This window comes from Tamandua tetradactyla, chromosome 11 (genome assembly GCF_023851605.1).
Source record: "Tamandua tetradactyla isolate mTamTet1 chromosome 11, mTamTet1.pri, whole genome shotgun sequence".
In the NCBI taxonomy this organism is placed as follows: domain Eukaryota; kingdom Metazoa; phylum Chordata; class Mammalia; order Pilosa; family Myrmecophagidae; genus Tamandua; species Tamandua tetradactyla.
Window position 1 is genome coordinate 61,855,347 of NC_135337.1, and position 26,873 is coordinate 61,882,219.

Sequence of the window (26,873 nt, forward strand, 5' to 3'; positions counted from 1 at the left end):
ACATTTGGGTTGCTTCCATCTTATGGGAATTGTGAATAATGCTGCTATGAACATCAGAGTACAAATATCTATTCAAATCCCTGCTTTCAATTTTTCTGGGAATATGCCTAGTAGTGGGATTGCTGGGTCATATGGTAATTCTATAGCTTTCTGAGGAACTGCCAAATGTCTTCCACAATATGTGCACTATTTTACATTCCCATCAGTAATAAATGAGCGTTCCTATATCTCTGCATCCTCGCCAAAATTTGTAATTTTCTGCTTTTTAAAATAATAGCCAGATGGTGCACAAGTGGTTCAGTGATAGAATGCTCACCTTTCATGCGGGAGACCTGGGTTCATTCCTGGACCATGCACTATCTCCCCCCTGCCCAAATAATAATAATAGCCATTATACTGGATGTGAAATAGTATCTCATTTCAGTTTTTGGTTTTTTTACATGGGCAGTCACTGGGAATCAAACTCCGGTCTCCAGCAAGGCAGGCTAGAATTCTGCCACTGAGCACCGCCCTCTCATTTTGGTTTTGATTTGCATTTTCCTAATACCTAATGATATTGGGCATCTTTTCATGTACTTTTTAGCTATTTGTTTATCTTCTTTGAATAAAGGTCTGTTCAAATGTTTTGCCCATTTTTTAATTGGGTTGTCTTTTTATTATTGTGTTGTAGGATTTCTTTATATATTCTAGAAAATAAACCCATTTTGGATATATGGCTTCCAAATATTTTGTCCCATTGTATAGGCAGTCATCACTTTCATGATAAAGTCCTTTCACATACAAAAGTTAATTCTTTTGATGAGGTCCTCACCTATTTTTTTTTTTAATACTTGTGCTTTGGGTGTAAAGACTAAGAAATCATCGTCTAACACAGATCCTGAAGATACTTCAAGGAGTTATATCCTAGTTATCATATTTAGGTCTTTGATCCATTTGAGTTAGTCTCTATACATGGTTGAGATAGGGGTCAACCTTCATTCTTTTTCATATCAATACCCAGTTCTCCAAGCACCATTTGTTGAAAGGATTATTTTTTCCAATTGAGTGGATTTGGCACTCATCAAAAATCAATCAGCCACAGATGTGAGGGTGTATTTCTGAACTCTCCATATGAATTCTTTTGGTCCATATATCAATGATTCTGTCAGTACCACGCGGTTGTGTCGACTGCCGCTTTATAATAAGTTTTAAAAGTCAAGAAGTGTGAGTCCTTCAATTTTACTCTTCTTTATCAGAATGATTTTAGCTATTAGGGGCTCTTTACATTTTCAAATAAATTTGATGATTATCTTTTCCATTTCTGCAAAAATAGGGTGTTGAGACTGATTAGGATTGCATTAAATCTGTAAATCATTTTGGTATAACTGACATCTTAACAATGTTTAGTCTTCCAATTCATAAGATGGGATGTCCTTCCACTTATTTAGACCTTTTAAAATTTCCTTTAGCAAAGTTTTGTAGTTACATATATAAGTCCTTTTACATCCATGGTTAAATTTATTCCTAGATAACTGATTCTTTTAGTATCTATTGTAAATGAAATGTTTTTCTTGATTTCCTCCTAAGATTGCTCATTACTAGTGTGTAGTAACACCGCGGATTTTTGCGTATTTATCTTGTATCCTGTCACTTTGCTGAATTCATTGTTAGCTCTAGTAGATTTGTAGCTTTTAAGGATTATCTATATATAGACCATGTCCTCAGCAAACAGTGAAAGTTTTACTTCTTCTTTTTCAATTTTGATGCTTTCTATTGTTTGTTTTGCCTAAATATTCTGGTTAGAACTTCCAGTAAAATGTTGAATAACCATAGCGGCAAAGGGCTTCCCTATCTTCTTCCAGATCTTTGGGAGAAAGCTTTCAGTCTTTCATGATTGAGCATGATGTTAGCAGTGCGTTTTCCATATATTCCTCTTATCATGTTAATGAAGTTGTGTTCTATCCCTAGGTTTCTGAGTGTTTTTATTGAGGAAGGGAACTGGATTTTGTCAAATACTTTCACTGCATTAATGTTGAAGATACTTTTTCCTGCATTCTATTAATTGTATTACATTAATTCACTTTCTTATGTTATACTACCCTTGTGTTCCTGTGATAAAGCCCACTTGGTCACAGTGTGATGATACTATGTATGATTTCAATCTTTTAAAATTTATTCAGACTTGTTTCATGACTTATATGCTCTATTCTGGAAAATGACCCATGTGCACTTGAGAAGAATTTTTACCCTGTAGTTGTTGGATGAAATGTTCTGTATATGTCTCGCAGATCTAGTTGATTTATAGTATTTGTGCCAGTTTGAAACTGTTGTGTACCCCAGAAAAGTCATGCTGTTTAATACTCATTCAATATTGTAGGATGGAAAACCTTTTGATTAGATGGAGATGTGACTCCACCCATTCAAGTTGGGTCTTGATCAGTTTACTGGAGACTTTAAAAAAGAAGAAACATTTTGGAGAAGAGACAGAGCCAGCAGAGCCAACATGAGACCCAGACATTACAAACCCAAAAACATGGCATTTATATTTACCCATATATTACCTTTACCAGAGATCTTTACTTCTTCATGTGTCTTTTATATACTGTCTAGTACCCTTTCCTTTAACTTGAAGAGCTCCCTTTAGCATTTCTTGTAGGGCTTGTCTTGTGGTGATGAATTTTATCAGCTTCTGTTTGTCTGGGAATGTCTCAATCTCTCCTTAATTCTTGAAATGCAGTTTTGCCATATATAGAATTCTTAGTTTGAATGTTTTTTTTTCTTAATCACTTTAAATATGTCATCCCACTACCTTCTTGCCTCCATAGTTGCTGATGTGAAATCAACACTTAATGTTATTTGGGTTCCCTTGTACATAACATGCAGCTCCTCTCTTGCTGCCTTCAGGATTTTCTCTTTGTTTTTGGCATTTGACCCCTCAATTACAGCGTGTCTCACAGTGAATCTCTTTGAGTTTACCATTTTTGAAATTTGTTGAACTTCTTATATGTGTATATTTGTGTCTTTTGTTAAAGTTGTGAAGTTTTCAGCCATCAATTCTTGAAATTCATTTCTGCCTCTTTTTCTCTTTCTTCTCCTTCTGTAACTTCCATAATGTGTATTTTGGTATGCTTGAGTATCCCACAGGTTTCTTTTTAAAAATCTGCTCAATTTCCTTCACGCTTTTTTCTGTCCTCAGACTAGATATCAGTTGTTCTATCTTCAAGTTCACTAATTCTTTCTTCTGCCAGCACCAATATGCTGCTGAACACCTCTAAGAATTTTTAATTTTGTTATTTGTGGTCTTCAGCCACAGTATTTCTGTTCATTTCCTTTTTAAAATTTCTCTTTATTGAAATTATCATTTTGCTTATATATCATTTTTCTGATTTTCTCTAGATCTTTGTGTTTTCCTTTAGCTGTTTGAGCACATGTAAGACAGGCTTTTAAAGTCTTTGTCTGGGTTTAAATCTCCCTGACAACATGGGACAGGAGTCCCAGGATGAGCTAGGACCCAGCATCATGGAATTGAGAAAGCTTTCTTGACCAAAAGGGGAAAGAGAGAAATGAGACAAAATAAAGTTTCAGTGGCTGAGAGATTTCAAACAGCATTGAGAGGCTGTCCTGGGGGTTATTCTTATACATTTTATAGATATTCCTTTTCAGTTTATGATGTATTGGAGCAGCTAGAGGGAAGTACCTGAAACTATTGAACTGTGTTCTAGTAGCCTTGATTCTTGAAGATGATTTTATAACTACACGGCTTTTACAATGTGACCATGTGATTGTGAAAACCTTGTGTTTGATGCTTCTTTTATCCAGGATATGGACAAATGAGTAAAATATGAGAATAAAATATAAATAATGGGGGGGGGATTAAGGGTAAAAAATTGTGTAGAATGATATACTAGTGGTCAATGACCACTATTCCCTTCAGTACTGGGACAAGGGACCTGTACAGGTATTGCAGCCTATCTCCACATTGCTCTGGGAGTAATAGGGAAAGGGCCAGAAAAGATGACACAAAAAATTCAAATATTTTTAAGTTTCTTTTTCCTTTTTTTGATTCTTTTCCATTTATTGCAGGCCTTTAACTGCCTTCAGTAGTTTTTGAAAAAGATGACTCTGCCAGATTTGCTTGTTTAAAAATTTTGTGGAGGGACAGAACTCTGAAGCATCTCACGCCACCATTTTGGTGATGTCATGCCTCTCATTTTGCTTTTAATTTGCATTACCTGATGATTAATGATATAGAGCTTCTTTTCATGAGCTTATTGGCTATTTGAATATCTACTTTTGTACATTTAATGTCTTTGGACAGACTTTAATTTTTCTTCTTATTATTGAGTCCTTCATATATTCTGAAATAAGACATTTGTCAGATACATTTATTGTAAATATTTTCTCCCAGTTTGTCACCTGTCTAGCCATTTCTGTAATGGTGTCTTTCGAAGAGCAGAGTTTTTCATTTTGATGAAGTGCCGTCTATAATTTTTTTCCCTTTAAAAGTAGTACTTTTTGTTTCCTAATGTATTTTTACTTACCTGAAGGTCATGATGATTTTTTCCTGTTATCTTCAACAAATTTTGTGGTATTAGCTTTTGTACATAGGTCCATGAGAAATTTTGAATTAATATTTGAGTAAGATTTAAGGTAGTAATTGAAGTTTATATTCAAGAACCAGTTGATCTAATAACTGTTTGTTGAACATCCTGTCCTTTCCTTGTTGAATTAATTTGTCAATGAGCTTGTTTGTAGCTGTTATGTAACACAGAAAAGGCCATGTTTTAAAAATCCATTCCTGGGGTGCAGACCTATTGTGGGTGGGACTTTTTGGTTAGTTATTTCCATTTGAGATGTGACCCACCCAATTCAAGGTAAGTCTTAATCCCTGTACCTGGTCCTTTATGAAAGAATAAAAAACAGAAAAAGCCAAGAAAGCTTAGAGGAAAGCCCTGGAAAAGCTAAGAGAGGACCTAAAGACGTTCAGGGAGGAGGCCACTGGAATCAGAAACTGAAAGCAATGAGATCTGGGAGTGAAAGACCATCAAATGCTGGCCATGTGCACTGCTATTTGACAGAGGAACCCCAGATGCCAGCATTTCTTCAGAGAACGTATCTTCCTCTTCATGCCTTAATTTGGACATTTTCATGACCTTAGAAATCATAAATTTGTAAGATAATAAATCCTTATTGTAAAGCCCACCCATTTCTGGTATATTTCACTTGTCAGCTTTAGAAAATGGAAACAGGGGCCTTTGTCAAAAATCAATGTCTATATTTGTGATGCTTTACTTCTGGACTCTAGTCTGTTCTATTGATTTATATATGTCTTAGCATGCAATCTGAAATAATTACCAACATAACAATGTCTTGAAAACTTCTATAGCTGTATAGAAGAGTTGAAATCAGGTAGTGTAAGTCCTCCAATTTTGATTTTTTTCCTTCTTCATAATTGTTTTGGCAATTCTATGTCCTTTGCATTTGCACATAAATTTTAGAGTCTGCTTTTCAAACTCTAAAACAACAACAACAACAAATATACCTCTAAGGATTTTGATGAGGATTACATTAACTCTATAGATCAGTTTGGAAGAACTTAACAATATTAAGTCTTCTAATCTATGAACATAATATATCTACTCATTTAGGCCTTCTTTAATTTATCCCTAATTACTTTATGTTTTTTAATACCACTATGAATGGAATTTTTTAAATTATATTTTCTACTGTTTGTTGTAAACATAGAAATATAATTGATTACCTTACACTGCTACCTTCTTAAGTTCATTTACTAATTCTAATTTTTTATTTTTAGAATCTTAGGAGTTTTTATAATTGTATTACAGTTTATTTCTTTATGCCTTTTGTTTCTTTTTATTGCCTAACTGAACTGGTTAGAACTTCAACAACAAGGCTGAAAAGAAGGGTTGGAAATAGACATCTTGTGTTGTTAGCTGTAGATGCTTCTTATCAAAGTGAATACATTTCTATTCCTAGTTTGCTCATACGCATTTGAGAAATTTTAGCATTCTTTGTTTCTTTAACGTCTGGAAAAATTCACTGGTCAAGCGGCCTAGGCCTTGAATTTTTTTCGTAGGAAAGTTTTAAAATTCAGTTTTATTCACAAGCATAAGACTATTCAGATGTTCTAATTATTAAAGTTGTCAAATATATTGGCATTAGGTTGTTTGTGCTATTTTCCTATTTTATTTTCATTGTAAGACTGCAGTCATGCTTTCTTTTTCATTCCTACTTTTGTTCATTTGTGTTTTCTCTTTCTCTTATTTAGTTTTATCAGATTATCAATTTTGTTAATGTTTTCAAAGAACCAACTTCTGGTTTTGTTCTTCTTAGTTCCTACTTTTGACTCTCTTGGGATTTGACATATTATTTCCTCCTTTTTACTCACTTGGGATTTAATTTGTTCTTTTTCTAGCTTCTTGAGTGGAAGTTCAGATTACTAACTTTCAACATTTGTTTATTATGTAAAGCTCTAAAATTTCCTCTATTCTTTTAGCTGCAGCCTGCATATTTTGATATGCCACATTTCATTGCTTAGTTCAAAATATTTTCTAATTTCCTTGTGGTTCCTTCTCAACTTCTGGGCTATTGAAAATATATTGCTTACATTCCAAACAGTTTGGATTTTTCTAGTTATCTTTTTTTTTTTTTTTTTTTTTTTTAAGGAAAGACAGAGAGAAGGAAGGAAGGATGGAAGGAAGGAAGGAAGAAAGGGAAACATTTTTAAACATTTTCTTGTTTTATTGTATTCTGTTTCTCCGTTTTTGTTACATGGGCTGGGGCCGGGAATCGAACCGAGGTCCTCCGGCATAGCAGGCAAGCACTTTGCCCGCTGAGCCACCGCGGCCCGCCCTCTAGTTATCTTTTTATTATTGATTTTTAATTTAATTCCACCATGGTCAGGGAATATAGCCTATATGATTTCAATCCTCTGGGATATTGAGATACGTCTTATGGATCCCATGTGTATATAAAAGAGAATCTATTTTGCATTACTAGGTGTAGTCTTTTAATTAATGTCCATTAAGTCAAGTTGGTCATTTGTAATATTCAAATCTACATCTGTGCTAATTTGAATCTATTATGTACCCCCATGTTTTAATCCTGATCCAGTCTTGTGGAGGCAGCCATTTTAATCCTGATTCAATAGTGTAGGGTGGAAACTTATTTTTATTTTTATTTTTTTTAACATGAGCAGGCAACTGGGAATCGAACCCGGGTCCTCGGGCTTGGCAGGCAAGCATTCTTACCTGCTGAGCCACCGTGGCCTGCCCTGTAGGGTGGAAACTTTTGATTATATTATCCACATGGAGGTGTAACACACCCAGATGTGGGTGAGAGCTTTTGATTAGATGGAGATGTGACTCCATCCATTCAAGGTGGGTCTTGATTAGTTTACTAGAGTCTTTAAAAGTGGACACATTTTGGAGAACACTTAAAGCTGACAGCCGATGTAGACGTTTGGAGATAGAGACAGAAATTGCCTGGGTGTTAAGCAAGGACTCATGGAAATAACCAGACCTTGAAGAGATGAAATCTCTGGCCCCAGCAGATGCTCAGCTAAGAGATGAAACCCAGAGTTTTGTCCTGGAGTAGCTAAGTGAATGCCAACAGATGCTTAGAGAGGAAACCACTAGCATCAGAAGTTAGAATCAGTGGAACTGGGAACATGGGCCAGCAGACTTCCCAGATCACCCTTCCTTGAAATCAGGTATCTTTCTCTGCATGCCTTAGGACATATTTATGATCTAAGAACTGTAAACTTGTAACTTACTAAGTTCTCTTTTTAAAAACCATTCCATTTCTGGTATATTATATTCCAAAAGCTTAACAAAACTAATATAATATCTTTACTAACTTTTTAGTCTACCTATTATACCAGAAAACATGGAGAAAGCTATGAAAACCTTAAACTGTGATTGTGGGTCTATTTTTCTCTTTTGCTTTGTATATTTTGAAGCTGTGTTTTTAGCTGCATACAAATTAAGAATTGTTACATCTTCCTAATTGACACTTTATCATTATGAAATGTATTGTAATTTCTAGTAATAAGAAATCAATATTAATACACAAGATTTTTTTTGGTAGTGTTTGTGTGATATACCTTTTTCATCTTTTCACTTCCAACCTATATGTTTGCTTATATTTATGTGTCTTATACAGAAAGTTTTCAAGAAAAAAGTCTACAAGATGATCTTTGTCCTTTATAATTGGTGTTTTCAGTTTATTTACATTTAGTGTATTTACTTATGTTAGGATTTAGGTCCCCATTTGTTTTCTATTTATCCCATCTGCTTTTTGATACTTTCATTCTTTCTTTCCTTCCTTCTTCTCGCAGTAATCTGTTATGATTTTCTTCTGTACTTAGCTTTTCTAGTAAAACATTCTTGTATCTGCTAGGGTTTTCCTAGGGAGTTCCTTAGTTTATTTACAATCTGTCTTATATTAGTACTTTTACCATATCCCAAACAACTCAAAAGTCCTCCAACACTTTAATTCTACTTACTTTCTTTTATGCTATTGTAATCAGATATTTTCTTTCTATATATATTATAAAACTCAGAAGAGGTTATCATTGTAGTTGTCTTAAATTGTAATATTTTAATATATTTATCCACATATTTACTCTTTCCAAAGACCTTTACTCATCCCTGCAGTTTTGTGTTACCATCTGAAATTATCACCCATACAGGGTAAAAACTTCTTTCAGTATTTCTTATAGTGCAGGTCTATTCGTGATAAATTCTCAGTCTTTTTTTTGCATGAAAATGCCTATTTTTACTTTCATTTTTGAAGATTATTTTTACTGGTAAATACTTCTAAGTTAGCAGATGTCTTTTTTTTTTTTTTTTTTTTTTTTTTTTTTTTTTTTTTAACATGGGTAGGCACCAGGAATTTAACCCAGATCTCTGGCATGGTACAGATGTCTTTTTAATTTTTTTTTTACATGGGCAGGCACCGGGAACCGAACCCGGCTCCTCTGGCATGGCAGGCAAGCATTCTTGCCTGCTGAGCCACCGTGGCCCGCCCCAGATGTCTTTTTAAATGTGTAGAATTTGGGGGATTTTTTTTTTTTTTAATCTTTTGGCTTCCACAGTTTCTGCTAAAAAGTTAGCCAACACATTTTCTTAATCGTTCCTTTGAAGATACATTCTTTTTTTACAAGATTACTTTTGAGATTTTGTCTTTGGTTTTCAAAAATTTGACTACGTGTGGTTTTCTTTGATTTATTCTGCTTGGTGTTTGTTATATTCCTGGTTCTTTGATGTCTTACATCAAATTTTGGAAAATCTTTGGCCAGTATCTCCTCAAATTTTGCTTCTGTCCATTCTCTCTCTCTCTCTCTCTCTCTCTCTCTCTCTCTCTCTCTCTCTCTCTCCCTCCCTCCCTCCCTCCCTCCCTCCCTCTCTCTCTCTCTCTCTCTCTCTCTCTCTCTCTCTCTCTCTCCTCTGTGTAGGACTTCGATTTACTGATGAAATCACTTCAGTCTGCTGGGCTGCTGAAAGTAGATACCATGAAATGGGTTGGCTTTTGTGCTAGTTTGAAATGATGTATGTACCCTAGAAAAGCCATGTTTTAACTCTAATCCTATTTTGTAAAGGCAGCCATTTCTTCTAATCCCTATTCATATTGTATGTTTGAAACTGTAATTAGATCATCTCCCTGGAGATGAGATTTAATCAAGAATGGTTCTTAAACTGGATTAGCTGGAGGCGTGTCTCCGTCCATTTGGGTGGGTCTTGATTAGTTTCTGGAGTTCTTTAAAAGAGGAAACATTTTGGAGAAAGGAGATTCAGAGAGAGCAGAGCAGAACGACATAGCCACGAGAAGCAGAGTCCACCAGCCAGTGACCTTTGGAGATAAAGAAGGAACACGCCTCCTGGGGAGCTTTATGAAGCAGGAAGCCAGGAGAAGAAGCTAGCAGAGGATGCTGTGCTCGCCATGTGCCCTTCCAGATGAGAGAGGAACTCTGACCATATTCACCATGTGCCTTTCCAGATGAGAGAGAAACTGACTATGTTCGCCATGTGCCCTTCCACTTGAGAAAGAAACCCTGAACTTCTTTGGCCTTCTTGAATCAAGATATCTTTCTCTGGATGCCTTAGATTGGACATTTCTATAGACTTGCCTTAACTGGAACATTTTCTCAGCCTTAGAACTGTAAACTAGCAACCTATTAAATTCCCCTTTTTAAAGGCCATTCCGTTTCTGGTATATTACATTCTGGCAGCTAGCAAACTAGAACAGCTTTTAACTGTGGGAAATTATTAGCTTATAGGCTTATAGTTTCGAGGTTATGAAAATGTCCATATTAAGACATCATCAAGATGATGCTTTCTTCTGAAGACTGGGTACTGACGATCCTGGACTCCTCCATAACATGGCAAGGCACACAGTTAAGTCTGCTGGTCTCTCCCTTCTCTTCCAAGTTTTGCTGCTTTTACCTTATTGCTTCTGTGGCTTTCTCTTTGAATTTCATTCTCTTATAAAAGGATCCCAGTAAGAGGATTAAGACCCATCATGCCTTAACTGAAGTAACCTCACAAAAACCTACTTACAGTAGGCTTATACCCACAGGAATGGATTAGCATTAAGAACATGGTTTTCTGGGATACACTTCAAACCATCACACTCCATTCTTTGGACCCCCAAAAGATATGTTCTTTCCATATGAAAATACTTTCATTCCATCACAATATCCCCAAAGCCCTAAGTCATTTCAGTAAAATACTAAGTACAAGGTCTCGTCAAAATCAGTTATAGGTGTGGTTTGTCCTGGATCACAATTCCTTTCAGTCTGTGAACCTGGGAAACCAAGAAAACAGATTATTTGCTCCCAAACTGCAGAGGAGGGAAAGTCATAGGATAAACATTTTTATTACCACAGGGAAAAATTGGAAGGAAAACAGTGGTCACGGGTCCTGAACAATTCTGAAACCCTGCAGGGCATATTCCATTAGATTTCAAGGTCTGAAAGTCATCTGTGGTGCAATGTTTTCTCCTCTGAACCCTTTGCAAGTGCTTGTGCAGTGCCCATGTTCTCCCCAAATACCAGGGTGAAGGTTCTACCCTAGTCCAGCATTGGGATGGCAATCAGGCTTTAAGCTCCACTCTCCTCAAGTAACAGGGTGGTGGCCAGACTCTAGATCCTTGTCAAACATTGTGGTGGCGGCCAAACTCTCAGCAATCCCCCAGGCATCTGAGAACTCTGGGGCCATAACATTCTTCCTGAATAATGGGACAGAAGGCCGGCTTTCCTCAAGTTCCATTCTCTTCTCTTTTCTCTTCACCATTTCACACACATGAAATCTTTCACTCTTTACTCTGTTAGACAGAGAGGGTAAGTGGCTGATCACCTCCACCCATGATGGAATAAACTTGGCTGGGCCTGGATTCAAACTGCCTCATGTTTGTTCATGTTCCTTGGCCATGCTATTTTTGGGCTCTTGATTGAGAATCTACCTGATCTTTTATTTTTTCAATTCTGAAAGACTAAGAAGGGCTCCTCCCATTCTGGAATTTTATTCATCTAGTCCTCATTGCTTCCCTAGATTCCTAGTATCCTTAAATATATAATTTTTACAATTTATCCTTTATTTTTTAGTTGTTCCAGTGGGAATGTTGAGTTTTAATGCCTTACAACATTGTACTAGGAAGCATAAATCTGATCAGAATACAGTAATTTAAGCACTAGTGATGCTGGAGATTAAGTTTACTCACAGCTGTGATAATAATAAAAATAGAAAGTGAGGATATTGTGGTTATAGATAGGAAACAATGAATTAGGGATTTTGGGAATCTACTGACAATGAGGGTTAGGTAATAGAGATGGTCAAATGCATAATTATTGTGATGGAGAAAAGTATATTTGTGAATCATTTCTCATCTATGCTTATCAATCCTACATCATTTGTTTCTTCTCCTATCTCATTGCCCCCTCCCTTTGGTCTCTTCTGCTGGTTCTATTCATCTTCTTTTAACCTCTAAATGCAGAGTATCTTCAGCCTTAGTCCTAGTCCCTCTTCTTTTTTCTATTTCCACTTTCTCCCTTAGGTGATCTTTTCCAGAGCCATGACTTTCAGTAGCACATGTGCAAGTGACTTCCAAAATTTATATTTCTGGCCCTGCCCTCTCCCTCAAACTCCAGAACCTTTATTGAATTGCTTAACTGACAATTTTATTTGGCTATTTAATAAACATTTCAAACTTCTTAGCTGTAAGAAAATCTTGAATTTATATGCCAAAGCCAGTATTTGTTTTCTTTTCTCCATCTCAGTAAATGATAGCACTATTTACCCAGTTCAAATAAAAATCTTGTAATTATCCTTGATCCTAGATCAGTAGTCTTCTTCAAACCAAATCTTGAATCCATCCACTTATTCACCTCTCTCTCTCTCCACAGACAAGCCCCCTAGTACAAATCACCATAATCTCTCCCCTAATCTATTAAAATACTAACATTGTTCTTGCTTTCCCCTTAAAACTCTTATGATCAATTGTCCATACAATGGCTAATATACTTCTTAAAAAACGTAAATCTTGAGTTTGTCTTTCCCTTCTGATTCCCACTGCAGGTATAATTAAATTCAAATTCCTTACCTAGTTTATAAAGTGCTAAGTGATCTGGTTCCTGCCTCCCTCTCTTACCTCATCTTCTATCATTCTCCTTCTCCTTGGCTGTGTTCCAGCTACACAGGCATTGTTTCTGATCCTCTACTACTCTATGATCATATTCAGTTTATGGTGCTTGCACTAATTATTCCCTCTGACTAGAATGCTTCTCCCCATCTTTGCATGGATTAACTCCTTGTCCTTCAGATCTCAGCGTAAACATTAGCAGAGAAATATTTACTGATTAAGGTAGCCAACCAGTTACTCAATATCACATCACCATATTTTAAATTTCTGCACACTGATGTTTATGGTGGCTGTGCTGGTTTGAAAATATTATGGACCCCAGAAAAATCATGTTTTAATCCTGATCTTATGGGAGCAGCTTTTTGTTTTAATCCATATTCGCACTGTAGGATGGACACTTGATTAAATTATCTCCATGGAGATGTGATGCACCCAACTGTGGGTTTGACCTTTTGATTAGATGGAGATGTGATGCTACCCATTCTAGGTGGGTCTTGATTAGTTTACTGGAATCCTTTAAAAGAGGAAACATTTTGGAGACAGTAAGAAATGACAGAAATGACAGAGATGAATGAAACTTCAGAGCAGATTTGATAGGAAGAGAACAGAGACACAGATATCTGGAAATGCTTGGAACCCAGCAGACATCGCCATGAGATGCTAAGCAAGCCAGAACCTGGAGAGAGCCAAGGGAAGCCAAGAGATGAAAGCCAGCCCCAGAAAAGCAAAGTGAGGAACCCACACACAGAGAGAGACTGGAAGCAATGGAGCCCAAGAGCAAGGAACCAGCAGATGCCAGCCATGTGACTACCTAGCTGACAGAGTTGTTTCTAACCCATCAACCTTCCTTGAGTTAAGGTATCTTTCCCTGGATGCCTTAGTAGACATTTTTATAGGCTTAGAACTGTAAACTTGTAACCTATTAGATTCCCTTTTTTAAAAGCCATTCCAGTTCTGATATATCGCATTCCAGCAGCTTGCAAACTAACACAGTGGCATTATTCTAGATTGCCAAAAGATGGAAACAGCCCAAATGTCCATCAACAGACACGTGGAAAAAAAAACTGTGGTATTTACATATGGTGGAATATTGTGCTGCTTTAAGACGGAATGAAATAATGATACATGCAACAATGTGGGTGAACCTTGAGGACATTATGTTGAGTGAAATAAGCCAGAAACAAAAGGATATATACTATATGGTCTTACTAATGTTAACTAACTATAATGAGCAAACTCTGAGAGTTAAATTCAAGAACATAGGTTATCAGGAGATAGAAAGAGGGTAGAGATTGGGCAATTGATGCTTAAGGAGTACAGAATGTTTAATAAGATTGATTGTAAAGGTTTAGAAATGGATAGTATCACACTGTGTGATGGTGACACAATATTGTAAGTATAATGAACAAATCTGAATGTGAATATGTTTGAAAGAGGAAGGCTAGGGTCATTTATGTCACAAGAAGGAAAAGTAGAGGCTAAAAACTGGGACTGTATAACTTAGTGAAACCTAGAGTGGACGATGACAGTGGTTAATTTTGCAAAACTGAAGAAGTTTTTACATGAACTAGAACAAATGTATGCCACTATTACAAGGTGTTAATATTGAGATCATATATGGGAAAATACAACTAATGTAAACTAAGGTCTATAGTCAACAGTAATATTGTAATATTCTTTCATTAATGTAACAAAGACACTATACCAAAACTAAATGTCAATAATAAGGGAGGGGTAAGGGACTTTTTTTTTGGTTTCAGAAGAAATGGGAATGTTTTCATATAGATTGTGGTGGTGAATGCATAAGTATGTGGTTCTACCAGAAGTCACTGATTGTATGCTTAGGATAGATTATATGGTGAGTGAATAAAACTGCTTAAAAAATAAAACAAAAGATACTATGTCTAAAAATAAAAGTCAGGATTTGTGAAATTGAGAGGGGAACAGTGAGTGAAAAATTGGCAGAGTGTTATTTACAGGTACCTTAAGATACACTGATAATATTATTCATAGATTTATCTCACCATGGTTATTTTCATTTCTGACTAAGGTTATACTTAAATCACTCTCTCAGATCCCAAGTTTTGTAGTCTGCTTTTCAGTACTTGATTGCCACCTGAATCACCCTGCTGCCTATTTGATGATCTGAGCTCTCTGATGAGAGTCAATCCCAGACAAAGCACTTAAGGACCAATGTTCCCTCTCTGGGACAGGTTTTTCCCTTCTTCCTTCTATGCAGACTCAGTACCAAAAACTGTGCCTTTACACTGGTTTCTGATACCTCATTCTGACCATCTACCTGAGAAATAATCACTGCCAACATTCCAGTGCCAATATTTTGGTTTATATCATTCAAGACCAAGTACACATACTTACTTCTCCTATCTGGAGACATTATTACGACTGGTCCTCATATGAGGGTTGGAAGGGATGGACAAGGTCAATGCTCCTGTTGTCAAATCCCAGTTAATAATTCTGTCAGCTTCTCCGGATTATCTTCCAGCTCTAAGCTTCTAATGTTTTCAGGGCACAGAATCCTTTGATGTAACTCTCATGCTCTTGGGAGGAAGGCTGCCAAGTGTTCACCTGAACCCTGATCTGAAGTTTCTTCCTTCAATATGCTCTCTGTTGATTTCAGTCTCTTGGGGACTCTCTATAGTTCCTAATGGACTGAGAGAGTCCTTGTTTGGAGGATAGCTAAGTATTCACCCTTGGCCTTTTTTAATACTAAAAATATAATTTCTATGATTTGGTGCCAGAAGGCAAACAATGCTATTACCATTTTGAAACTAAAAGCCCAAAAATACGAAATAATTTTTAACAGTAATATAACCAGTTACTGCTATAAGTGCTTTAATTGTACTAACTCATTTAACTGTCCTAGCAATTCTATGAGATTGCACTATTATTATTCTATTTTACATATGAGGAAACTGAGATGCAGAGAAGTTAATTAACTTTCCTCAGTCATACAGCTAATAAATGGAAGCAAGGATTCTTTTGCCTGCCATGCTATACTGTCTCTCACTCTGTGTGTGTGTGTATGCACATGTATGTATTATGTAATTATACACACACACATATATACTGTATATATTTCATAACACACTCTTTTCACTTACTTTTAATATTAATAAAGATAAGCCTTCAGAATTATTTCCAAAAACTACTTGCTATTCCATTATATGGCTGAACCAAACTTTATTTAATCAATTCATTTTCTTCAAACTGTAGTTTTTAATTTTTCATTAAAGATAATTCTATGATTAACAATCTTGCACTCCACCTTAATGTATGTGTTTAACGGTATGCTTAAAAATAATTTCTAGAAGTAGAATCATTGTGTCAAGGGCATTAATTTGTTATAGGACTTTCAACATGCAATGCCAAGTTTGATGCTCTTCTGTCTCTATCCCTTAATTTTTGTCTTTTGCCTACGCCTTTAAATGATATAGCCCCACCCACACAAATGCACACTTAGCATTCTGACTTCTATGGCTCCTTCAAGTCTCTTCTCTTGATTCTCTAACAATCAATTCCCTCTTCCCCCACCCTTTGGTTAGGTACATCAGTTCCCAGTACTCATATTTTGTTATCTCTTCCATTCATGATGTCTTCTTCTGGGTCTGGTTGTGGAAAACATGACCTCTCCTACTTCATAGTTTTCAATGTGATATCCCCACTGCCTAGAAGATCCTTCTCCCCCTGTCTGCAGGTGAGTTCCTAGTCTGTCTTTAGAAACTGCCTCAGGCATTATCTCCTCCTGAAACTAGCTTAACATGTCTCCTCTCTCACTTCTACTCTTTGTAAGGTACTTCTTTTATGGTCCCGTAGTACCTTTCTTTGTTTTTTTAAAAGATGCAATGTTACACAACGAACAGTCCATCCAAAGTATAAATCAATGGTTCAGAGTCACCACATAGTTGTGCATTCATCATGCTGATCATTTTAGAATACTTGCATTACTCCAGAAAAAGAAATAAGGAGAAAAAAGTAAACCCCAAGCATCCCATACCCCTTTCCACATCCTCTTATTGATGACTAATATTGGACTGTACCCAATTTTTCCCACGGCATCTTAATCTTATTTTTATCATGGCACTTATTAGACTCTAAGTCTTTATGTACAACATACAGGCATGGCCTAATAAAATACTGTATTGGATTTAACAGAAGTGGTAACAGAAGTAGATGATGTGGTGAAAAAGTGAAGGCCTCTAAAAGAAGCTTAGAAAAAAGAAAGGCTATAGGAGAAGTTTCTCCTTGATATGACTCATTTTAAATATGATTCTACCTTACCCGAACATTCTTCCATTAGCCACGATCCTGATATTTGCCTTGTGACCTTCCAACCATCTGCTCTGGTGGAAGATGCTTCTACACTGCCCCTGAGAAAGTGCAAGAAGTTTCTTGCACTGTCCACCCAATCAGGCAAGGGCTTCCAGTCCTAGAGTGTTAAGTCTCATGACGTCAGGGATAACATGTTATTTAAATGTGTATCCCCAACACTAGGGCACAGTGTCTGGAATAGAACATATATTCAGTGAATGTTTTCTGAATAAACAAGCATGTGTCCATCCTTTCTAGGACTAAAAACCTGCCCCATATCCTGTAAGTCTCCAGAGTCCTAGAGCCCATGGGGCTAAACATATCAGGTAACAAGCATAAACTCAAATCACCTTCCATCACTTAATGTCAACTGGATTCCCCCAACTATATATATCTACCCAGGTGCTTTCCCTGAGTGTTGCTATGCCTTTTGGAAACAGAGTTTCAACTCCCTGGCTGTGCAGTTTTACAACTGTCAGTTTTTCCCACTCATGCAGTAAGTGCAAAGCTCTAACATACAATGCTAGACTGACACAATGCTAAGGGAAGCATCTCTCTTCAAATTATTTCTACAAGACTTCACTGAGGATGCACTATTTCAAAACTAGATAAAACTGAACTCTCTCCCAGAACAAAGGTTTCAGGGGCAACCACAAGAATTCACAAGTATACAACAAATTGAAGCTTGAAGCATACCAGGAGTATGCAGTATCATTGAAATCTGGTCTTTATTGCTTCAGTTAAGTCCTGCTGAAAACCTTTTCTAGAGATTTCAGACTCGTACAAAATGACCACCACAAATCCAACCTGATTCTGGCTTTATTTATTCTTGGTTTGGTTCAGAGCACCTGTGGAAACTGGGACCACAGGACTCCTGGTCTGTTCCTTCTGCCTTACTAGTAAAAGCTAATTTCTTTATGCAATGCAAAGACTCATACCACAAATAGAAAGCCTTTTTTGAAATTCTAGGAACATTCATATTTTACAGGTGAGAAAATAGTGTTTGTGCGTTCACAACCTTTCACCAACTATTTTACCAGGGAAGTATTTTGTGCCAGGAAGGTGAATTGCTCTGTACTTCATGGACAAGTTTAATGGACAGCAATGTCCCTGACTATATTTTGGCCCAGTGTACTAATCACTAGATAATGCTTACCTTCCTGCAGTTTTCCATAATTGTTTTGCGAACAGAAGCTGCTTATGTTAGCAAATTTCATTCATCTTTCACACAGGCCAGTCAAGGAAATCTGAACTGAAGCGTTACATCAACACTAGTTAATTGGCTGTTTTCTTATCTTGTAAGCTATCAAGATAAGGCTGATGGAAAAGCTCAAGAAACTAAATGCTACAGAACCATAAATGAGAGCAAAGACCTATGCCTTGCTCAAGTGTTCACATCTGAATAGATGCCACATGTTCAGGTTTTCTCCCAAGAAAGCACAATGGCTTCAGCCTTAACTCTTATGCTTTTCCTTTAGAACCTTTTCTTCTCCTAAAGTACTTGGATTTTTATGAACCATAGGGGTTTGTGTTGCTTATGTAGGCCGCATGTTTTTTTTTCCTTTAAAAAAAATAAAAGGTAAGTTAATATAGTTGCATTCAATTTTAACAGTTTGGAAAGCAATTATTTTTCACATTCTTCCTAAAAACATTTTAAAAGGTATTGTAAGAAAAAAAAACGCAAACGCACTTCCTTTTCTAAAGGAAAAAAATGAAAATTTAATCATTTTAGAAGATATAAACAGCTTAAATCAATACTGCTTTTAGTAAATAAATATACAATCATATGAAGAAAACTTACCTGGTAAATGTATGTGGTTCTTTAAGTAACCCAGAGTCATCATCTCTCCCTGCAAAGAAAAATATGAAAGAATTCTGGTCAACATGGAGGACTGAATGTATGGCTTTACGTGTCCTCTTTCCAAAGCTTAGTTAAATGGTAATAAAGTAATAAAAATATGGAACATAAACGAGAGAAAAAAGGTGGTGAAAAAATTTTCAAGATGGAAGCCAGATGTCAAGTGATAATTATCTTAGAGGACATACACATTTGAAATCTTAAGCATTATGAGGAAAGGCCACTAGGAAGCAAGGTTAAATGTACTTTTAGAACTTCAGAAAATGTTCAGGAATTGGAGATACCAGAGACCTCTGAAAGCAGAGGTAAGAGGTAGGCAACAGATACCAAAGACTTATACCCTAATCATGTGCAATGAGATGACTTCCCCTGTACTACTTGGGCAGAAGGAAGATGTTTAATCTCTAGAGAAATCTAGGTAGACAGGCTCAAGACTGAAGGATATTAAGCGCAAAGCAGAACAGGAGTATGGTAAGGGACTGAAAGCAAGACAAATTCAAATAAACCATACTGAGCAGGCAAGATTCTTGACTCTATCCTCCCATTTAGTTTGCAAAGTGTAAGCAGACCGACAGCAATCAAAACAAATAAATGGGGGAATGAGAAGTAGAAATATATTTTTTATTTCTATCAGAAAATAGAACAAAGACAAAGAGATGGATAATAGGAGAGGACACAATTTTTTAAAAAACTATAGGATTGGTAGATTCAACTTTCAAATTAAAGTAGAAGAGAGAACAAGGAAAATGGAGGGAGAAGAAATTATAAAATAAATTATATAAGAAAATTCCCCCCAAATGAAGGATTAATGTATGCAGATTTTAACAGCCTATCAAGTACCCTACATGATAAGTGAGTTGGGGGGAAAACAAAACAAAACCAAGAAACATCACGAAGAAATTTCAGAGCATGAGAATAAATATAAGATCCTAAAAGTTTCCAGAAAGAATAAAACACATGAAAAATTGGACATCTGAATAGAATGAGACTTCTCAAGAACAACCCTTGATTCTAGAAGGTAATGGAGAATCATCCTTAAAACTCTGAAAGAAAATTACTTCCAAATAAATTTAATATGCAGCCAAACCAAGGACAGATGAGAGTTAAATACATATTAGGTATGCAAAAATCATAAAAGATTTCACTTCCATGCACCATTTCTTACTTTCTTGAAGATGTGTTCTAACAAAAAGAAGGAACAAATCGACAAAGAAGAAAATGAGGGATCAAAGAGGAGTTCCAAACAAGGAGGAAATGACAGGATAGTTCCAGATCTATGCTGCTGGCCTAGAGAACTGCCAATTCAGAATTAGAGGAGGATGGAAAAGAACAGGAAAGAAGTCTCCAAGGGAAAATAACAGAACTGATTTGAATACTTGATGTGTTTGACCATCTTAGGAACTGTTTTACAGTTTTGTCAGTTTAGGGTAGGAACAGGTAGTAGATACTTAAAAACGAAGAAAATGAAAAATTAAAGCTATTTATTTGTACAATAAGAGTAAAATTGTCATATATGGCTCATCTGTAGAGATATTTACATAGTCATAATTATGCAATCAAACGTTGTGATAACGATATTGGGACAATGGGAGAAAGGAAATAAGGGTGGAAATAGCACTGTGAGAGATAAATCTTTATACCTCACAAAGATGTCATCTATAATTAATATCTGTGATGGTTAGGTTCTGGTGTCAACTTGGCCAGGGATGGTGTCCAGTTGTCTGGCCAGGTCGTGGCTGGTTGATAAGCCAGAAGGCTGGTTTATTAAATCATGAGTCAGTTGATTGCATCTGTGGTTGATTACATCTACAATCAGCTAAGGGTATGCCTTCAGCAAACAAGAGAATCCAACCAGTTGAACTTGATCCAATCAGTTGAAGACTTTTAAAGGAGAAGAGAGTATTTTCACTGCTTCAGGCAACCAGCCTTTCTTGTGGAGTTCATTGAGACCCTTCATCAGAGTTGCCAGCCTTGTGGCCTGCCCTATGGATTTTGGACTCTTGCATCCCCATGGTTGCATGAGACACTTTTATAAATCTTATATTTACAGATACTTCCTGTTGGCTCTTTTTCTCTAGAGAATCCTAATACAATATCTAAAATTGAAAACCCAGCAAATAGTAATCGAGAATAAGCTGAGAAATGTAGTAATAAGTGCCAGAGAAACGGCTAAATATGTAGGAAGCTGTTGCTGCCTCTGGAGGGCAGCATTCAAGGATAGAAGGGATGGGCTTTGAAGGTCTGCTATATTTAATTAAAACCAATTAGTATTATTTGTCCTTCAAAACTATGAACATGTGTCTTTGACAGAAGATACTTAGTATCTTTAAGTTAAAACTGGAAATTTACAGATTATGCTAAAAAGTTAATAGACTATGCAATGAAATACAAAGAGGTGAAAAAGAAGCTGGCAATTCTGCAGGTGGGCTCACTGCCCTACCCACTACATGGACCATGACTCCCAGGAGTGTAAATCTCTCTGGTACTGTGGGACATGAATCCAGGGGATGAGCCTGGCCCTGACATCATAAGAATGAGAAAACCTTCTTGACCAAAAGGGGAAAGGGGGGAAGAGAGGAAAAGAGGAAGATAAATGAAGCAAAATAAAGTTTCAATGGCTGAGAGATTTCAAATAGAGCCAAGAGGTCATTCTGGAGGATATTCTTATGCAGTATATAGATATCCCTTTTCAATTTTTGGTGCATTGGAGTAGCTAGAGGGAAATATCTGAAACTGTTGAACTGTAATCCAATAGCCTTGATTTTTGAAGAGGACTGAATAACTATAAAGCTTTTAGGTGTGACTGTGTGATTGTGAAAACTTTGTGACTGACCCTCCCTTTATCCAGTGTATGGACAGATGAGTAAGAAAAAAAAAAGAAGACAAAAATAAATAATAGGGGGTGAGGGGGGTATGGGATATTTAGGGTGCTTTTTATTTTTATTTTTTTGGAGTAATAAAAACATTCAAAAAATGATTATGATGATGAATGTACATACATGATGATACTGTGAACCACTGATTGTAAATTTGGATGCTTATATGGTTTGTGAATATATAATATATAATACTGAATTTTAATTAAATAAGATTGCATTAAAACAAAAAAGAGTCTGGTTACTCCAGCAAATAGATCCACATAGCACCATCCTGTGAAACTTAGGTTTTCCATATTTCAAAACATCTAGAGATAACAGGATATCTGTAACAATAATGTCATCATCAGCAAAATTGGGTCTTAATGATGACACTCAAGCTAATATTCTTTAACAACTAAGTTAACGCTACCAGCCTAAATTGCATTTTCCCCTGACATTCAGGGGAAATCTCACCCTTTTACTGTACAGCAACAAAAACTTGTACTCACTCTAAATTGAAAAGAAACAGAAACCTGAAATCCTACAAGACATCACCTGTTTCAATTAGAGACAATTTTCCCTTAAAATTGCTCTATTGTTTTAACTTAAAACAACTAGTAAATGGATTAGGAGAAGAATCCAACATTTATCACATAATTACAAGCTGAGCAGATGTATCTGTACCTTGAAGTATACAATGCAGATTATTTTTATTATTTCCTTAATATTTCTATAATTCCCTTCTATTTCAGTTTTGACTGTGTCTCTAATTATACTTATTTTGGTATTCCAAAATATATTATTTGGAAACTTAATAGAATGAACCTCCCTTATTTAACAAAAGCTATAGAAATACCTGATAAAGAGAAAAATTATAAACTCAGGTTTAGCTACCATTTCTCAGTTTTACTCTCTTGCACTTGTCTTTTCGTTCAACCAAAGATTCTAAAGAATATTTGAACCTTATGTTTTACCATATCTAAATAACCATGGTAAAAAGATCATATAACCACACAGAAATCAAATTAAAATCTACTTGGACAAACTGCGAAAAAATGGACATATGAGCTTATTCAAAAACCCCTTTTTAATGAATTAAAAGTTGAATGGTAACATTCTGGATTTAGGAAGCAAATAGTTGTGAAACACTGTCTCCTCTCAGTCCTTTCTTCATGTTTTCAACTTCTACTGAAGTATAAGTCAGTAGATACTTGAAAGGTCTCTAGTCCAACTCCTGGAGGGCAAGAAGCCCTTTGACAACATCTCTGAGGAAATGGTCATTAAAATTCTATAAACATTAGGTAAAAAAAAGATATCATTAGTATTAGGAGGTTTTCTATCTGCCAATGTAGACTTGTTGATTAATAAGGAAACTGAATTGATAAGAAAATTCCTCATGCTGGCCAGTGTGGATCTGGATGGGCTTTATCATTAGGGATACTGCAATTAGAGTGGCATCTGTTTGTAGAAAAAAGTCAGTTAGGTACCCAGTGACTATATAATTTATTGTCTAAATTGGGTCTAGAAAATTAAAAGGGAGTACCAGTAATAGTTATCCCAGGACTGTCTAGGGCAGCCTGGGATATGTGACCACCCTAATTATAAGTAAGGGAGACTGGGCTCAGGACACAAAGAGAGGAGGCTGTCAAGATGTGGAAGGTTATCTGGGTCCTCAGCCATTTAACGTGGAGCTCCGAGTGTTGTTGAGCTCATATTCACTCTGCACATTTTTATTCAATACCTATTGTCAGGCACCACACTGGCCACTGAGGATTCAGTTTTAGCCTATAGTAAATGTCTACAGAGATGAAACAATTAGCTAACTCAAGTTTCTCATTTACACAGTTCAGTATCTACTCCAGTTTAGTGTTATCCAAAGATTTGACAATGATTTATTCAATGTTGTTCCAGGAATTTTGACTAATATTTTAACGTACAATATGAGAAATGATTCTTGTGACATTCCAGTAGAGATCTTTTTTCCAAGTTGTTATACAACTAATAATGTACTTCACATTGCATATGGTTTTTCACAACAAATCCACATAACTACCATTTAATTTAGAGTAAACAAATCCTCTGCCATTTCACTTCCCACCCACAGCAGCCATCCCTGCAGTGTTAATGGCACTCTTTCCCTATGGAGTTATGCAAAATCATTCTTTTGGCGGTCCCTTGTTAGCCACTCTCAGTCATGCTGAGATGACAGAAAGCAAGCTGACACCTATTTGTTGTCTTATATTCCTATATCTTTCACCAACACATCTAAAAGAATATAGCAAACGCATGCCAAATTTTTGCCTTACTACTTATTTGCTGGATGTTCTGGCAACTTGAGCAGCTTTTCTGTCAGGTTATGAAGTGAAGGTGGAGAATCTAAAGGAATAAAACGGTAACATCTCCCTCACAGGAGGACAAAATAAAGGGCTGATTTCCCTTCAGTTTTTCCTTTTCATCCTTTTTCTCCGCATGGCAAAGACAAAATCTAGTGTACAGAATCATTTTCTATAGAAAAAAATTTAAACCAGCTTTTAAAATTACTGCTCACCAGAATATGGATGTAGCTTTGTTATTGGGTACATTTCTCTGAAACGACAGTGCTTTAGGGCTCAATGAAAGGTTAAATCATATCATTCATTCCACAAATATTTACGGAATGCCTATACTATTCTAAGTGCATGGGAGACAGTAGTGAATTATGCCGCTACATTCTTGTAGGTCAAACAAGGGGTTGGAGTGAAGAGGTATTATTCTTTTTATGCACAAACCAGCCTAAAAATGTCTGGGAATGTTTGAGGAACTCCTCAAAAATCACATGTTGAAGATACCTGAAAAGGACCCTCGATTTGTATTAGACATAGAAATCCTTTGGAAGAACACTTGAATTTGGTCACAATCGTATAGACTTGTCTGGGGTGGGATGGGGTGGAGAGATGGTCATAGAATTTGACCAGAAGGCAATACAATGCATGTCTTAGAGAAGAAGCACCACAAGAGATCACTTTGACAGAGTAAGTCTGGGCAGCAACATCATTTGCCAACTGGGGATGTAAAAATAACAGGTCCTATATAAGTTTACTACTGTACTACTGGAAGCAGAGAGCAGGATGTAAAGGAGAACTGAGCTCCTAACAGGCCCAATTCTCAGCTGTGCATATACTGAGTAAGAATAACCTTGTGCCATCTGGATACAAGGAGCCAACAGAATTTCTCTGCTAACTGAAGAGAGAGCACAGGGGGAGCGAATTAGCAGTCTTGAAGAAGCTGCTGGCAGGATGAACTGTGAGAAAACCAAGGGTATCAGAACAACATTGGTTAATAGAGGTAAAAGATTTAAGAGCTTTAGGCACTGTTTCCATATGGACCCTTAGAAGGAATAGTGGGGGAGGGATTTTTAAGAAAACAAGCTGAACTTTTTACTATTCAAAAGGAAAGGCAGGGGTTCATGGGTAGTTCAGTGGTTAGAATGCCCACCTTTCATGCAGGAGACCCAAGTTCAATTCCCAGACCATGCATCCAAAAAAGAAAAAAAAAAAAAAGGAAAGGCAGGGGCAGGCCATGGTGGCTCAGCAGGCAGAGTTCTCGCCTGCCATGCCAAAGACCTGGGCCAGATTCCGGGTGCCTGCCCATGCAAAAAAAAAAAATTTAAAAAAAAGGAAAGGAGGCTCAGACCAGTAAGATCTGGGGAACCTAGGTGAAGCCTGGGAAAGTTAAAACTAAATGTTAAAACTAAATGTCCTCTGATGGGTAGAGCAGGTCCAATTGTCACCATTTATCCATATGACCACACATTTAAAAATACTACACTTGAGGCCTCTGACGATCTTTAAAAAGGATCAATCACAGTAATTAGTCTAACAAAGAATTACAATAGGAGAGCTCTTAATACCATTTCATTACTAGAAAAGGATGCAGAAAATATTTAAATAATCTCTTATAGAACAGTTATTTGCTAGATCTCTTATTTTCTATAAATGTATAGTTAATAATTGCCAAAGAACAGTAAGTAAGCTCTTCTCACATGGCAATGGCTGTTTGAAAAGCCTTAGAACTGCTGTGTTGTACAGAGACTCATTTTTAATCAGCAATTCTGCTGCTTCCAAATTCACTGGATTTTCTAGTCCTGGATTAGAAAGCATAACCTATAGGAAAACATACACAACATATAGTTTTTAAGTAAAAGTTTTCTTAGAGCAAAAAGACAAAACATTACATGCAATATTCAACAGGCATTTGTTAAATAACTACTATGTCTCAGTTGGGCATAGATAAGAAGATACATGAGTCATGGTCCCAACACTAAAGAAACTTTTGATCTCAGTTTTATATTATTTGTTCATGAGCCAAACATTAGGATCAAAGCAAGTTACAAGTTCCTTCCTGTAATTTATTCCTTCCTATGATAGAAATTTAAATTGGATTTATGTATAAAGTGGACTAACATTAGAAAATATTGAAATATTTCCTTTATATAGGTTTTTTAAAAAACAAACCTTACGTTTTAGCATGAGACTATATCCAAATCATGGGGGAATGAACATATATACTGAGGCTTGGGGACATTTCATCATCTGTTCAGATCACTGAATGATTCATTTGGTATCTGTAGTTGTTTTCTATGGCTGTGCTAACAAATTACCACAAACTTAGCTTAAAATTACAAAAATTTATCACCTTACATATCTGTAGCTGAGAAGTCCAGAGTGGTTGGGCTGGTTTATCCAATTCAGGTTTAACAAAAACCAAAATCAAGGTGTGGACTACCTAGGTTCTTATCAGAAGGCTCAGGGAAGAATCTGATTCAAAGCTCATTTGGGCAGCTGCCTGTGTTCAGTTCCTTAGAGCTGTAGGACTGAGGTGCTGCCTCCTTCCTGGCTATCAGCCACGGGCAACACCTAGCTCCTTAAGGTCTCTTTCCAGTCCCCTCTGTGGTCCCCTGCATCTCAAAGCAATAGTGTGAGGACTCCTTCTCATGTTTGGAATCTCTCTGACCTCCCCTTTAGCTATATCCCTTCTGCCTGTTTCACTGTATTTCTCTGACAGATCTCCTGCCCTCCTCTTCTGCTTTCAATGGCTCAGGTGATTACTTTGGGTCCACCTGGATAATCCAGGATTATCTCCCTATTTTAAGGTAATCTTAATTCCATTTGCAGAGTCCTTTCACAGCAGTACCTTGATAAGTGTTTGAA

General features: G+C 36.4%; 1 protein-coding gene across 9 annotated transcripts in view; it reads right to left on the reverse strand.

Annotated features, from left to right (window-relative positions):
• Positions 1-26,873, reverse strand: part of UBE2U (ubiquitin conjugating enzyme E2 U) — a 112,296-nt gene that overhangs the window by 68,326 nt on the left and 17,097 nt on the right. For all 9 annotated transcript variants that reach the window (XR_013159437.1, XM_077120717.1, XM_077120719.1 and 6 more), the window contains 2 exons: positions 25,706-25,826; positions 18,770-18,818 (listed from right to left, as the gene is read on the reverse strand). Coding sequence is in view for 8 of the 9 variants with exons in the window: in XM_077120717.1 (XP_076976832.1) it covers positions 18,770-18,818; positions 25,706-25,826 (170 nt within the window). In the remaining variant the exon portion in view is untranslated. The remainder of the gene's footprint in view (positions 1-18,769; positions 18,819-25,705; positions 25,827-26,873) is intronic.